Source organism: Pundamilia nyererei, unplaced genomic scaffold (genome assembly GCF_000239375.1).
Source record: "Pundamilia nyererei isolate P.nyererei 1_Seehausen unplaced genomic scaffold, PunNye1.0 scaffold00304, whole genome shotgun sequence".
Taxonomy (NCBI): Eukaryota; Metazoa; Chordata; class Actinopteri; order Cichliformes; family Cichlidae; genus Pundamilia; species Pundamilia nyererei.
Genome location: NW_005187705.1, coordinates 205,025 through 218,817, shown reverse-complemented (window position 1 = coordinate 218,817; position 13,793 = coordinate 205,025). Strand labels below are relative to the sequence as shown.

Here is a 13,793-nt window from a genome sequence, read left to right as displayed (position 1 = left end):
ACAGTGAGTCTGAGTGTTTTTCTCTGTGGGAGGTTTCAGGCTTTTAGTGGGACAGCTGGGACTTTTCACTAAAGCTGTGAGTACGCGAGTGTGTGCGTGTGTGTGTGTGTGTGCGCGCGCGTGTGTGGCTGGATTTTTAAGCTGTTTGGTGTGTGACACGGCCTTTCCAGTCATGGCGATCACAAGGAGCTAAACATGGTCAGAGACCAGCGTAATGAGCTCCGCAGCCAGGCTCAGTCAGAGGTTTCACAGAGTTCCAATAGCACTAATATTGTATTAACAGAAATCATAAAATGTGTTTAAATATTAATTTAAATCTTGATTATAAAGTTAACAATGATGTCATGACCTGCATGGCATTAGTTATTCCCAGGTTTAGTTTGCTCGTTCTTCAGGGACGTGGTGACGATGTGAGGAGCCTGTACACAGAGCCATGAGTGGGCCTGATTGTGTGATAAGCTATCAGTATCCTGGTTATTCATTATCCCATGCTGCTTGTTTCCAAACACTGTGCTTGCTGTCAAACATTTAATCTACTGAAAAAAAGAACTTGTCTTTGACCCGACTTGTAGGACATCTGCTGGAAATCGTTTCCTGACACCTTCAAGGATTTTTCTTCTTTCAGTAGTCCAACAAAAACCAACCAGTCCCATTTTAGCAGGCTTTGGTTGGAGAGGCACCGGGGAAACCATCAGCAATCTTCAGATCGAGCATGTTCACGAACAGTGATGAGGAAAACTGGCAACATGGAAGACCTGAAAAACTGGCCAAAGGAAAATGTTTCCTTCATCACAAACATTCAGATTATTCCAACCATCAGGAATCTCACCTCACTCCGTGAAGTCTGTGTGGAGGCAGAGGGTGGAGGTGGTGGTCATCGGTTTTATCTTCAAACATGAAGGTCGTCTGTTTGTGGCTCTGACAGATAAAATCTGTCACAGAATCGGTTGACGTCTAAGATAAGAAGCTACTTCCTGTCTTCTCCACCTCCTTCTACCACAATTTCTCTGTTTCCTGTTGTTGTTGTCTTTGTATTTCAGCCTGATTATGGAAATGCGCCACACAGCACAAATCAAATCAAACACATTCTTGTGAATTTTGTTCACATTCAGTTCTGTTTTAGGGGAAAAAAACTCTTTCAAAGAAAAAAAAAGCTTTGACCTTCTTGGTAAACATCAACATTTGTCTTCTGGTCCTTTGCCCTTCGCAATAAAAGCCTCCAACCAGACTCCTCTTCGCCATGATGGCTGTGCCAACATAAGTCAGTCCACCGTACTGGTCCAGGATGAAGTGATGACTTCTTCACAGACATTCATGGTGCCCAGAGGGTGAATGCCAATGTGCCGTCAACTGGTGAATGCAGTTCCTCTGCTTGAAGCGTCCTACGAAACACTGACAGTTTAAGAGCTAGTTGGACAGAAGCCAATGGGAAAACAGCCTTTTCAGGTCATTTTTAATAAAAAATGAAGTTAATTTTGCAAATTCATATTTGTCAACATGAAGAAATATCCAAAGTATGCACTCTGGCTACTAACTGAGCCAATAAGCATTCAGTGCTGATGGTAGTGAAAACACTCCGACCAAAGCTTTTATCATTCTTCTTTAAAAATGCTGCAGAAGGCTCGAACAGCGCAAACAGATCCAGAGGTCCAGTGCAGGTGAAGCTAGCAGCTACAGCAACCTGTGTCACCATCCACCTGTCCGTCGCAGAGGTGCTGACCTGGCTGCTCTGTGACGCCGTGTCAAATCACCCTCAGAACGATCAACGTTTTACTCAGCAGCTCTATATCCAAACACTCACACGCCCTGTGTGTGTATGTAAGGACCAAAATCTGCATTCTGCTATACTTGTGAGAACCAACAGTCACTTGTGAGGACACACAACCCAGTCCTCACAAATTTGAAGCCTTTAAATGCCTTCAAATTTGTGGTTTTAGTGTCAGGGTTACAATTAGGTTATGATTAGGTTTAGGGTCAGGGGCTAGGGAAAGCATTAGGTCAATGAAGGTCCTCACTAAGATAGCTGAACAGGGTTGTGTGTGTGTGTGTGTAGGTGTGTTTGTGTGTGTGTGTGCACTCAGTACTTCTAGAAGGTAGTGTTTGCTCAGCATGAGTGTGTCGGGCTGTTTGTGCTGGACTTTCTGCTGAATAAAAGCGATGAATGGCAGGTTCACCCATGTTTGTGGTTCACAGGGTCACTCTTCAGTCTCCGTGTGAGTCAACAGCCTCAACATGACCTCTGACCCCAGAAGCCTACGAGTTCCTGCTCGATCCAGGAGTCTCTTCAACAGCATCAAGGTTTGTCTGCAGCGCCACAGCAAAGATAGGATGGAAGGAAAGAAGGAAGGGACTGAGGGAGAAAGGAAGGGTATTACAACAAAGGAAAGAAAGAAAAGATGAGTTGAAGGAAATTTGTAACATTTATTGTTTATTTCAAACTTAGAGCTGAAAAAGTGGGAGTGGTGCTCGGGCCTGTCCGGGCTCGTATGAGGCCTGCTGGGTAAAAACGGTGGACTGTAAACAGTTAAAGGCCGATGTTGTGTCAGACAGATGTTCCAGTGGTTAAGGCTTGTCTCTAACAGCTCGTCCCACAAAGATCTGATTTCAGTGTTTGACCCTGGAGAACCCATGGGGTCAAATTTGACCTGGTTTCTCCAGGGTTAAAGTGATGAAGAAGAACGCTCAGCTGCGTTCGTTAGTCTGCTCTCCCAGAGTGTCTGGAAAAACAAATGAAACACAATGACTTGATCACAGGATCACATGGCGCTGTAGCAATGCCTGTGACAGTAAAATTAGAAGTGGGCAAGGTCAGAGATCAGATCCCTTCAGGCAGCGGAGAGATTTAAAAGTTTGCCTCAGACGCTCGCCTGTCTAAACACTGGAACCTGTGGGACTGAAACTTCACATCCTGAGCTTCATCCTGGAATTGTTCTCCAGTCACATGATCCCAGGACGAACTCAGGGCAAAGAAAAATACTGTTTCTTGTCTGTACCTTTCACGTTGTGCTGAAATTGAGCCAGAAACAGACTGTTCAGTATGCACGATGGATGTAACCACCCTCAGGTTACTTCCGCACTGTGGGTGGAGCTACAAGTTACCACCTATAGATTCTCAAATGCTAATGTTAGCAGGTGTGGTAACTAGTGTGAAGTAAAGCCAAATAAAATGTCAGAATTTAAGTCGGCAAAGTTGGACTTCGGAGGTTTTAACACAGCCTGTCAGTCTGTTTGCCAGTTTGTTGCGTCGTGTGGATGTAAGGGGAACTGCAGCTTGTGTTAAAATACGTTTTCTGACTTTCTGTCTTCTTCTTCTTCTGTTTGCAGTTCTTTGTGTTTTGCCACAGTTTGCTGCAGCTGGCCCAGCTTTTGGTGTCGGGCTACATGAAGAGCTCCATCTCCACCATCGAGAGGCGCTATGGCCTATCCAGCCAGAAGTCTGGGCTCCTGGCCTCCTTCAACGAGGTCAGTTCAGCTAGGACTCTGAACTCCTGCTTAATGAATTCATGGCTCTTCAGAAAGTCACAAGTTTGTTTTTGGTTTGAGAATACAGTCCAGTATACGATACAAGATGGCGATAAATGAATGATAATCGGAACGAGGTCTAAGCTTTATGTTTGAGATGTTTTAGTTGTCCTTTTGATGAAAACAAACAAAAACCTCAATATGAACCTGAAGGTGACAGGATTGGAAATCTTTGATGTTAGTCTTACATTACGGATGTTGTGTGTCTGAGTACAGGTGGGAAACACCATCCTCATCATCTTTGTGAGCTTCTTTGGGAGTCGAGTCCATCGGCCACGGTATATCGGCGCTGGAGCTCTGCTCGCTTGCCTGGCCTCTCTGCTGATGGGGGTAACGCACTTCATGAGTGAACCATACCACTACACGAAGAGCATCATCGGTGAGAACACACACACGCACACAAACACACGCACACAAACACACGCACACATCGAACCTCCTGAGTTTTTTGAATGTTCTTTATGTTGTGGAGTAAGTTATCAACTGTCCCTGGTTTACATACTTCCTGGTTAACTGGAGCTCAGCCTTCTCTGACGCTCTGTTACCACAGTAACCTTACAGCAGTTATATTATTGGTCAGATTATTAATGCTCCAACAGCACAAACACAGTTCACAGGTCCAGTTAAGGGACGTTAATTAGCTGATGTGCCAGTATATTAGAAATAGATTGAGTTCAGACTGAATCTTCTCCCTTTCAGTTTTATTTGCACAGAACAAAATCTGTGTGTTGAATTCAGACAATCTTAAAAGTGTCTCTCTGATTTCCAAACAGCCTCCAATGAAAAAAGTGCCAACCTCTGCCAATCAGAAAGCTCAGTCACCACCTCATCCTACAATCAGACCTGCCTGAAACAGGAGACCCCTGCCCAGCAGGGGATCTACCCCATGCTGCTCCTGGGTCAGCTGCTGTTGGGCGTCGGAGCTGTCCCCATCCAGCCCTTTGGCATCTCCTACATCGACGACTACGCAAGCAAAAGGAATTCCCCGCTCTACCTCGGTAGGAAGCAGAGAATGATATTTTAACTCGCAATTTGGTCCCGATGTCACGTTCTGGGAGATTAAGTAGTTTAGAGGTTCAATACACCTGAGATGAAGATGTCAAGAAGTCTCTTGAGGGGGTTTCCTCAAAGTGAAGTCCCAAGTCCATCAGTGTCTCAGGGTCTCATCAGTGTTAGTGCACTGCATTTAACCAACTGTTGCTGATTAGTTTGAAGATTCTTCATTTGTCACATACATACTTATACAAGTACAACATGCAGTGAAATGTATCCTGACACACTCCCCGACTGTGCAAAAGGGGAGAGAACAACATTATACACATTGAGTACTGCATTTTATGAATGTTTCTCACGTTTTGAGCCTCTGAGCACAGAAAATAACATTTTCTATGACTTAACATCTGTACCAGATATTTTTCACTAAGGAGTATCCTCCATCTATGAGCTTATACTTTCTGAAGTGTTCAAAAACTTTTTACTTTCAAAGAATTCATAGCTGACAAACTTGAAACTGTTGTTGAAGTACGGATGACTGCAATCTAAGACACAGCTCATATACCAAAACTGGTCATAACTGATTTCTGAAATTTGATCTCACAGAAGATCTTGATTGGCTGGTCTGGATGAACACTCTGATAAACATAATTCCCGCCGAACTGCCAACTGTGATGCAGATCAGGAGGAAAATATTTAAACTCTCTAATTGGCTGGAGTGTTGAGTCTTTGATCCAAAGAAAAAGGGTCCAAACGCACTTCCAGCTTCAAACCATTGTTGGGTTGAATGTTTGAGGCGGAGACAGGACACGAAAAGAATCAGAAGACTTTCCCCAATCGCTGAAACAGATTTCTGGTCTCTGTGGTGGACTTTTTTTTTGAAGAAAGAAAATGAACAATAGGGAAGTTTCCTCTAATTCAAAGACAAAGCCAGAATGACCCAAAGAGACACAACAGTTATTGCTCTTCAGCATGACTGCATTTCCTTTACCACCCACTGTTATATCATAGCTGTGTAACAAATACCTTTGTTCCTCATAACTATCAGGCAAACATTGGCAAGAGTTGTATTTAACAGACTGAAAGCAGATCACTTGAGGCCATGAAAGATTTTCTGCTCAGGTCAACTCACATTACAGAACTTTAACTGGGCGTTATAAAAATATGAGAAGGCGATAACAGCAGAGACCGAGGTCATCAAAGTCCAAGAAGCTCACCTGACCTGTTACAGAACAGTCACTGTGACAACAGACGTGATTGTAGTGCTGCATTGTAGTTACATTAGCCTGCGGCGTCTCTGCTTATACAACAAACCTGTTTTAATTATAATCCTGGGACCTGCAGGCAGGAAGTCTTTAATAATGATGTGAAATTTCTTCACTATAGCTCCATTGTTGTCCTAATTTCAGCACAAATGCTGCCCTTGCTGCATATTTTGTAGACACGGTGTGATTTCTTCTCCTTTTGCTTTTGTTTTCTGTCACGCTGGTGTAAGGAAAGCTGGGCATGCTCAGATGTTAAAACCTTTTCTTTAAATGTGAGATTGCTTCATACAACAAATTTGCTGTTTTATCTCATTTTCAAGTTTGTTGAGGCCTCTGAGTGTAAGAAGAACTGCAGGACAGCGACACAGCAGCCACATGCAGCTCTTTGTAACACCTCACAGACCTCGCCGCTGCTTCTTGTTCCATATGTATAATGTTTACTGTTGTAACCTCATAATGAATCTGTCTATGTGATGGTGAGGAGGTAGGAAATGTTTGGTTAGCAGAATCTTTTTTGTGTTTGACGGAGGCGCCTGAAAAAAGCAGGTAAAGTATTCCAAAGTGATGTTTGAGGTGAAAGGTCAGGGTCAACCCGTTGGCCAGCAGGCGTCTCTTTCATCTTCTCAGGGGGGTTTTTATCGTGTCTTCCAGGCATCCTCCTTGCTATGACCTCAATTGGCCCGGCCTTCGGATTCATCACTGGGGCCCTCATGCTACGCTTCTATGTTGACTTTGACAAGGTACCCAAAGGTGAGGAGGCACACTGTCCTAATGCTATACAGCTGTTTAAAGAAAGTTTATCTTACTCATTTTTAAAAGGAAAGGAGGACTTCCTGCATGTGAGCACTCAACATGGTGTTAATAAAAACAGTGTAAAGCTGACTAATGTGGGTCATTTCCTCTAAAATCTTCTACAAAAGATAAAAACCCATAAAATAAATCATATTTAAATGATGCAGTTTGGCAAACAGTGGCTGAGGTCTTCACTGGTGGTATGGAGTTCTTTAAGACAGCCATGTTCTCGTGACCATCAGGCCGCAGACAGGTTTTGTAACAGATACACACCCTAATGACCTGTTTTTGTGTATTTGCTAACTGGAAACGCTGCAGCAGCGCTCAGTCCTCGGGCTGTTTATGCCGTGCCAACATTTCTACAAAAGGGTGGCGGTTTAAAAACAAGTGTTCTAGTTTATCCTGTTTTACTCATGAGAAAGCAATGCTGAAACAAAGAATGATATTTAAAGATTAATATTTGGGTTCAGCACACCGGGAGATTGTCAGTGTTTGCACACTTTATGCAGTTACTGCTGTGGAGATACTGAACCCGACTCTGCTGGAGGCACTGGTCTCTTGGAACAATACATTGTTATGTTTTTAACTTATATAACGAAGCATCGTCATTACTGTCGATATTTGGTGCAAATAATAGAAATCAACTGAACTCAAAACTCTGACATCCAACAAATGATCAAGCTGTGAAGCCTTTCGTGAATGAGCATTTCTCATGTTTTGGCGGATTTCCTGCTGCCTCTTCTTTCTTCACACTCAGCCAGACGTAATTGGAGGTGTAAGCTGGTATTTTGTAGCTGAAGTAGTAGATTATTTGCTGTTGAAAGTTTCAGGCTTAGGGCAGATATCCAGATTAGAAATATGTTCAGACAAGGATCTGAGGTGTTTTCAGTGAAACTATTATATTTATTTCATTAAATACTCTACAGTCAGCTCTTTGAACTAGTCATACTAATTATCAGTCACCGGCCCCACTCCTGCTAACCAATTGTGTTTTACTTGCATCTGTTTGAAAGAGTGTAAACACGAAACATTATTTTATTTTATCTGCTAGAATATGCAGAAAATAGTTTTAAATGTTAAAAAAAATGTTAAAAACATTTCTACAAGTCAAAGATTGTTATATATGATTTAATTTTTGCTTGATGCATAAAGTTAAAAGATTAAAACTCATAAAACAAGTTTTAAAAACAAAGATTTTCATTTGATTCTATGTTATATGATGGATTATGCAGAAACAATAAAATTGGGCTGGAAGGTCTATCGCTTTAATACATATTCAGGGTTCAACCCATGTTTTTAAAAAGTAACTAAGTAACAAAGCAACTAATTACTTTTGAAAACTAGTAATGAGAAAAGAAACAGGATTACTTTATGTTTGTGACATTGCATTTCTAAGCTTCTTGCTTTAATGTGTGACCCTAACCTTAAGTGGCTAGCTGGTAATGTGCTGGATGCTAACAGGCTAACTCCCACCATTTCTGGGATCAATAGTTCTGCTACATCTGCTCATATTTCAGGTTTCGTTTCTGATCTAAGTTGAGTGAGAGTTTCGTGACATTCAATCAGGCATTGCAGTCGTTTGACGTCTGCATGATTAATGATGTTACAGTCTCTTTACAGACGTGTTGAAACAATAACTTGCTTGTTTCAACATTCCCAGTGGAATGCGTACATGGGCCAACAGATTGTGAAAGTGAATGTGCCGTCACACAACATGTTTAACAATTTGCATGTTTAGAAAAAATGTAAAATGTTGCATCAATTCTGTGTTTGTAAGTAAAAACATACAGAGGAGAATGTGTGCGAGTGTGTATATCTTATTTTATTTTGTGGGGACCAGGGACAGGATGGGACGTGGAAAATTGAGGGCGCTTTTGTTTTGCTTCATGAATGTATGTTTGAGGTTTAATTTGTGGTGCTAAGGTTGGAGAGTTATGTTTAAGTTTAATTTCCTTGAAAAAAAATAAAACAGCACACACGCAAGTTGAAGCTGTCACCTCGTAATCTGTATTAGGGATCTGTATTCCCTGTATTAGGGATTGACACACTTAAAGGTAGTGACACCTTTAAGTGATGAAAAGCTTTTCATTTACTAGCCCACCAACCACCACCAGTGACAGTGGTGGTTGGTGGGCTAGTAAATGAAAAGCTTTTTTTGATGTGGTTTGATTTGTAACACAGTTGGCATGTAGGTTCATTGGCTTACACTGAGCCTTCAGGCAACTTAGCGCTGAGTAAGCACTAAATATGTTCAGAGGAGAGTTTAAGGACAAATATGTTCAATGAAACAATATTTTAAAAAAACATTTACTGCACACACTACAAATTGTCCCTGTTTTTCTATAAAGTTTTGTCAATAAAACACCAAAATCACCAATTATAGATTTTAACCAGCAGTCATGTGCTTCATTAGCAATAAGTATTTTTATCAGCTTAAAAGCTCAACTTTAAATGCGTTTAGGCAGTTTTGATGATACATTCCTCCTTTTTCTTTCACTCATTTAGGATCACAGGAGATGTAATAAATAGATATGAAATTAAGGAACCAACAGATTTTTCTGATAACTAAAGTATTTTAACTTTTAATGTTTATCCATCCTTTCTTCTTTAGTTTTACAAAGAGTCAGCTACACTGTGAAATATCTGGGAAGGTTTTCCAATAATAACAGCTGGATTGACAGTGAGGACAGTAATTGGACAATAGATTAAAATTTGTAAAGCATTGTTTTTGTTTTGGAAACAAAACATTTGTCTTTGTTTTTCTACAATTAATGGATTTTATTTTGGAATTCTTCTCTTGGTTGCTGTTGCATAAGAGCTGTCACACTCACCTTATTTGAAACCTTCACCACTGGAACCAGTGCTAATGTCAGATAATAGATAAAAGCAGAGCAGTCTTAACATGACAATAACTGCACACTGAGCAGTGCAATGAGGTTAATATAGTAAACAGGTAAAGCAGGTTAAGGTGTCCATTGCAAGATTTTTGGAATGTTGTTGTTGTCAGAGCAGGACCAAGAGAGTTACTCATTCCTGATCTTCAGTAATTACAGCCTTGCAAAGTTCCCACGGAGTTTTTCAATGATCAGGTTCCACTGGGATTAGCCTTCATTGTTTGGCGATTCAAACATGAATGTCACTAAAATCTGCAGAGGTTCTTCATCGTCATGGGTGCAGCCACAAACAGATAGGTAGAACCATTTTCATTGGTGTCCCTCGATAAGCAAAGCCATAACTGGTTTAATAAATCAAGGAAAACAAGTGAATATTTTTAGATGGGCAGTGACGTTTGTTTCAGATTGGCAGCATGTCATTGGTGTACAGTTAAATTAGTGGAAAGTTGTGTTTACAGACTACAGGTTGTGTCTTGATATCTATAAATTTTAGGATGTAGACACAATTACAGCATCCATTTTTTTTCTTTAGTGTGCATTTTGAAACCTCCAATTATACATTTGGCTGATGTTATGTTGGCTGCTGGTTTATATTTGATTAAAACGTTTATTTCTAGGACTGCTAAGTTCTTCTTGCACCTGCAGACTGCACAAATGCACAGATCCCCTCTAGTAACAAAGAAAAAAAATACTAAGTTCTAAAACTGGTGCTGAGACTTCTGGGATGGTCTGTTAGTACACTTAAATGCAGAGCAGCCGTATTATAGCTCAGATAATTAAAAATGCTCCAAAAGGGTCCAAAAGCACAAACATGAGCCAGAGGTTGACGTGAAGGAATCCAATTAGCTGAGGTGAAGCTGACCAGGCAGCTAGCATCTAAATTTTCATCAGATTTTGCTTAGAACGTTCACACAGTACTGAATGTCAAGTTACACACGGTGAAAACACTAGAACCAGGGACCTGTAGGTTCTTGCAAGATCGAGTTATGGGAAGCTCACTTTTACCAAGCAAAAGAAAGTCGTTTGTGTTTCATCCAGAACAACCTCTGACAGGGAAGAAGATTTCAGCTTGTACTGTAAAAGCATTCAGTTTTAGTTCTTTGTTAGGAATGACTCCATGACCAACCCTAACTATAAATAACAGCAATGGCTGTCCAAACATGGAACTCCACCAGCGTAGGCTTCATCTGACTTCTGTTTTTTGTGTAAATGACACATCTTTCAAACAAAGGAGGTATGATGACTTGTTGTTATACCATAAAGCGCGTACAGTAGGTTTTTCCCTTAACTGGCTCAGTAAGTCATTTGGGGGGCAGTTGTTTCACCATTTAGGTCCAAGTATGCGTTTAAATTATCGACTGTATATTACAAATGTGAAGAACAAGTTATAAGTCAAACTTGCAGACGTATTTCTATCAGAAGATTCATGAATTTAAGCAAATTCAGTCTTTGTATATTATTACTTTAGGCGGAACTACTGGAGTCAAAAGATTACTTCCACCTGGTTGTATTTCACAACAGAGCAGGCATCACTGAGAACTAATATCACATGATTACTTTGGAGGTATAATGAAAAGGGGCAGCTGCAGTGGAGGTGGGTTGCAAATTGGTTTGGAGTTTAAAGGTTAAAGCAGCGTAAATATTACACCCTATATAAGAATTTTTGGATATGTACTTGGATGAATGATAGGCTTATGGGCTGGCAGTGAATTAACCCTATGTTACATGTATTGATAATTTATTGGCTGATATAAGGCAATAAACAGCTGCAAATAAAATGAAAAAAAAAAGAGTCATATTCTTCGCATGTGGCAACACAGTGGTGCAGTGGTTAGTTCTGTTGCCTAACAGCAAGTTTGACTCACCATCTGGCCTCTCTGTGTTAAGTTTGCGTGGGTTCTCTCCGGGTACTCCCGCTTCCTCCCACAGTCCAAAGACATGCATGTAGTGGGGTTAGGTTAATTGATTATTCTAAATTGCCCATAGGCATGAATGTTAGTGCGAATGGTTATCTGTCTCTCTGTGTTAGCCCTGCGACAGACTGGCGACCTGTCCAGGCTTTACCTCGCCTCTTGGCCCCCCTGACCCTGATAAGTGGAAGACAATGGATGGATGAATTCTTTGCATGGATTTCATGATTTGTGTTCTCTTCTGTTTCCAGAGGAGATTGAGTTGGACACTAAAGACCTGCGCTGGGTGGGAGCATGGTGGCTTGGCTTCCTGGTAGCCTCGTGCCTCCTCTTTCTCACTGCACTACCTTACCTCTTCTTCCCCAGAAACATGCTCAAAGAGGTGAGTCAGTCCTATCTAATACAGAAGAGTTGTTGTTGGTGTAATTGAACTTACATGTAGAGAAAATGTTCATGGGCATAGTCAGCATCTGTTATGGGCCTTAATATCCCAGATCACGTTATTTGTAACATTTAATCCAGCACCACTCAAGGGCTAATGCTTGAAGCACATCAGATGCATTGACTTTGTTTTTCTTTACACACCTATAATTGCCTCGCCCTAGCTTAGTGATTAATCCAGACAGATCCAAGATATGCGCATGTGTAGCAGGTGTAACTGAAGACAATTACAGGGGGCTCACAGTGACTCATGTTCTCTGACAGGTTGATGAACTCTATTCTAGGGAAGAAAAACAGTTGAGTAGAGCGTAAATAGCAAAACTGTAAAACTTGTACATTTGTTCCACCAACAAAATAGATATCAATCTGATTAATCATTAATACACCTGACAGGTCTTTCATAGAACTTTTCTGCTGGAGAGTGGCTTTTCAAGTGAACATTTTATTAAATATTTCATAATGTTTTATCTGTAGTTAATATCGGATTGCATTTATACAGAGCTTTTCTAGGCACCCAAAGCGCTTTACAATTCTACTATTCATTCACACACTAGTGCAAGCAAACCACAGTTGTAGCCACAGCTGCCCTGTGACTGACAGAAGCGAGGCTGTCATATCGCACCATCGGCCCCTCTGGCCAACACCAGTAGGCGGTAGATGGAGTGTCTTGCCCAAGGACAAAACGACCAGGACAGAGAGAGCTGGGGGATCAAACCGGCAACCTTCTGGTTACAGATGAGCTTCCCAACCCCCTGAACCACGGTCGCCCCAGTTGTCTGTGGCTTTCCATCTTTCGCCAGCTATACACCAGTAGCTAATCTTTCAATTGGTACTTAAATGCATTGTTCTTTATCTTCTATTTTGGTTATTTTGCCAGGTCCTCTCTATATACTTGAATTTTTTTGAATTATGTTTCATGATGAGTGGTATTCAGCTTCTAGGTGTGGCAAAGCTATGTTTGGCAGCCTGACATGTGGTACCAGGTCACAGATTTAAATAGCCAGACTGGCTTCCGGCCCTCACCTCGAGTCATGACTGAAAGACCAATGTAGTGAATAAAACCAACCAAAATAGGTTTCTTTCTCAGGTGGGCTGGGCTTAGCTTCAAAGCTTGGTGAGGAGTTCGAAGATGGTAAATGGCCTGTATTTGTATAGCGCTTTACTAGTCCCTAAGGACCCCAAAGCGCTTTACACATCCAGCCATCCACCCAGTCACACACACATTCACACACTGGTGATGAAGCTACATTGTAGCCACAGCCACCCAGGGGCGCACTGACAGAGGCGAGGCTGCCGGACACTGGCGCCACCGGGCCCTCTGACCACCACCAGTAGGAAACGGGGGAAGTGTCTTTCCCAAGGACACAACGACCGAGAGCCCCAAGCCGGGGCTCGAACCGGCAACCTTCCGGTTGAACTCCCAACTCTTGAGCCACGATCGGCCGAACATTTGGAATCACTGCTTAGCTGTGACTGACTTTTAACAAGAAGACAATGAATGGATCTTTAAAGACCTTTTATAATTGCTTTTTTTCCAGTGGGAAAGTTGTAAAACTTTTATTTTACGATAGTTTACCAGACGACCCGAGAGCTGCTATTGTTATCTAAATGATGAATATGAATTTTTGTTTAAATAATCTGCACAGATGTGGGATGAAGTTTTCTACACAGGGATAGAGGAGGAGATCTGTCTTCTCTCCTCACAGCAAACACAAGCACCACTGAAGGAAGGAGTGAAGGTTGATAATCAAAACTAGGAAATGAAATGGCTTGTAGCCAATATATCACAGTACTTTTCATCAATTCAAGAAGCCCTTTGTGGTTTCTTCGCTCAAGCATCTTAATGGCAGCAGCCAAAATCAAGTGATTATCTTAATTATCTCGATGCGATAATGATCAACTGAAGCCGACCTGCAATCCAAAGAGGTTTTAATGGTCGTCATTATAGGGAGTAAGTATGTGTGTGTGTGTGTGTG

At 41.5% G+C, this 13,793-nt stretch overlaps 1 protein-coding gene across 1 annotated transcript in view; it reads left to right on the top strand.

The window, feature by feature from the left end:
* The first annotated feature begins 6 nt into the window (after positions 1-6).
* Positions 7-13,793, top strand: part of slco2b1 (solute carrier organic anion transporter family, member 2B1) — a 25,840-nt gene continuing 12,053 nt past the window's right edge. Inside the window, exons 1-7 of the mRNA XM_005751239.1 lie at positions 7-76; positions 2,194-2,298; positions 3,325-3,462; positions 3,739-3,901; positions 4,296-4,520; positions 6,432-6,530; positions 11,628-11,758. Coding sequence (XP_005751296.1) covers positions 2,233-2,298; positions 3,325-3,462; positions 3,739-3,901; positions 4,296-4,520; positions 6,432-6,530; positions 11,628-11,758 — 822 coding nt within the window. The 5' untranslated portion in view covers positions 7-76; positions 2,194-2,232. The remainder of the gene's footprint in view (positions 77-2,193; positions 2,299-3,324; positions 3,463-3,738; positions 3,902-4,295; positions 4,521-6,431; positions 6,531-11,627; positions 11,759-13,793) is intronic.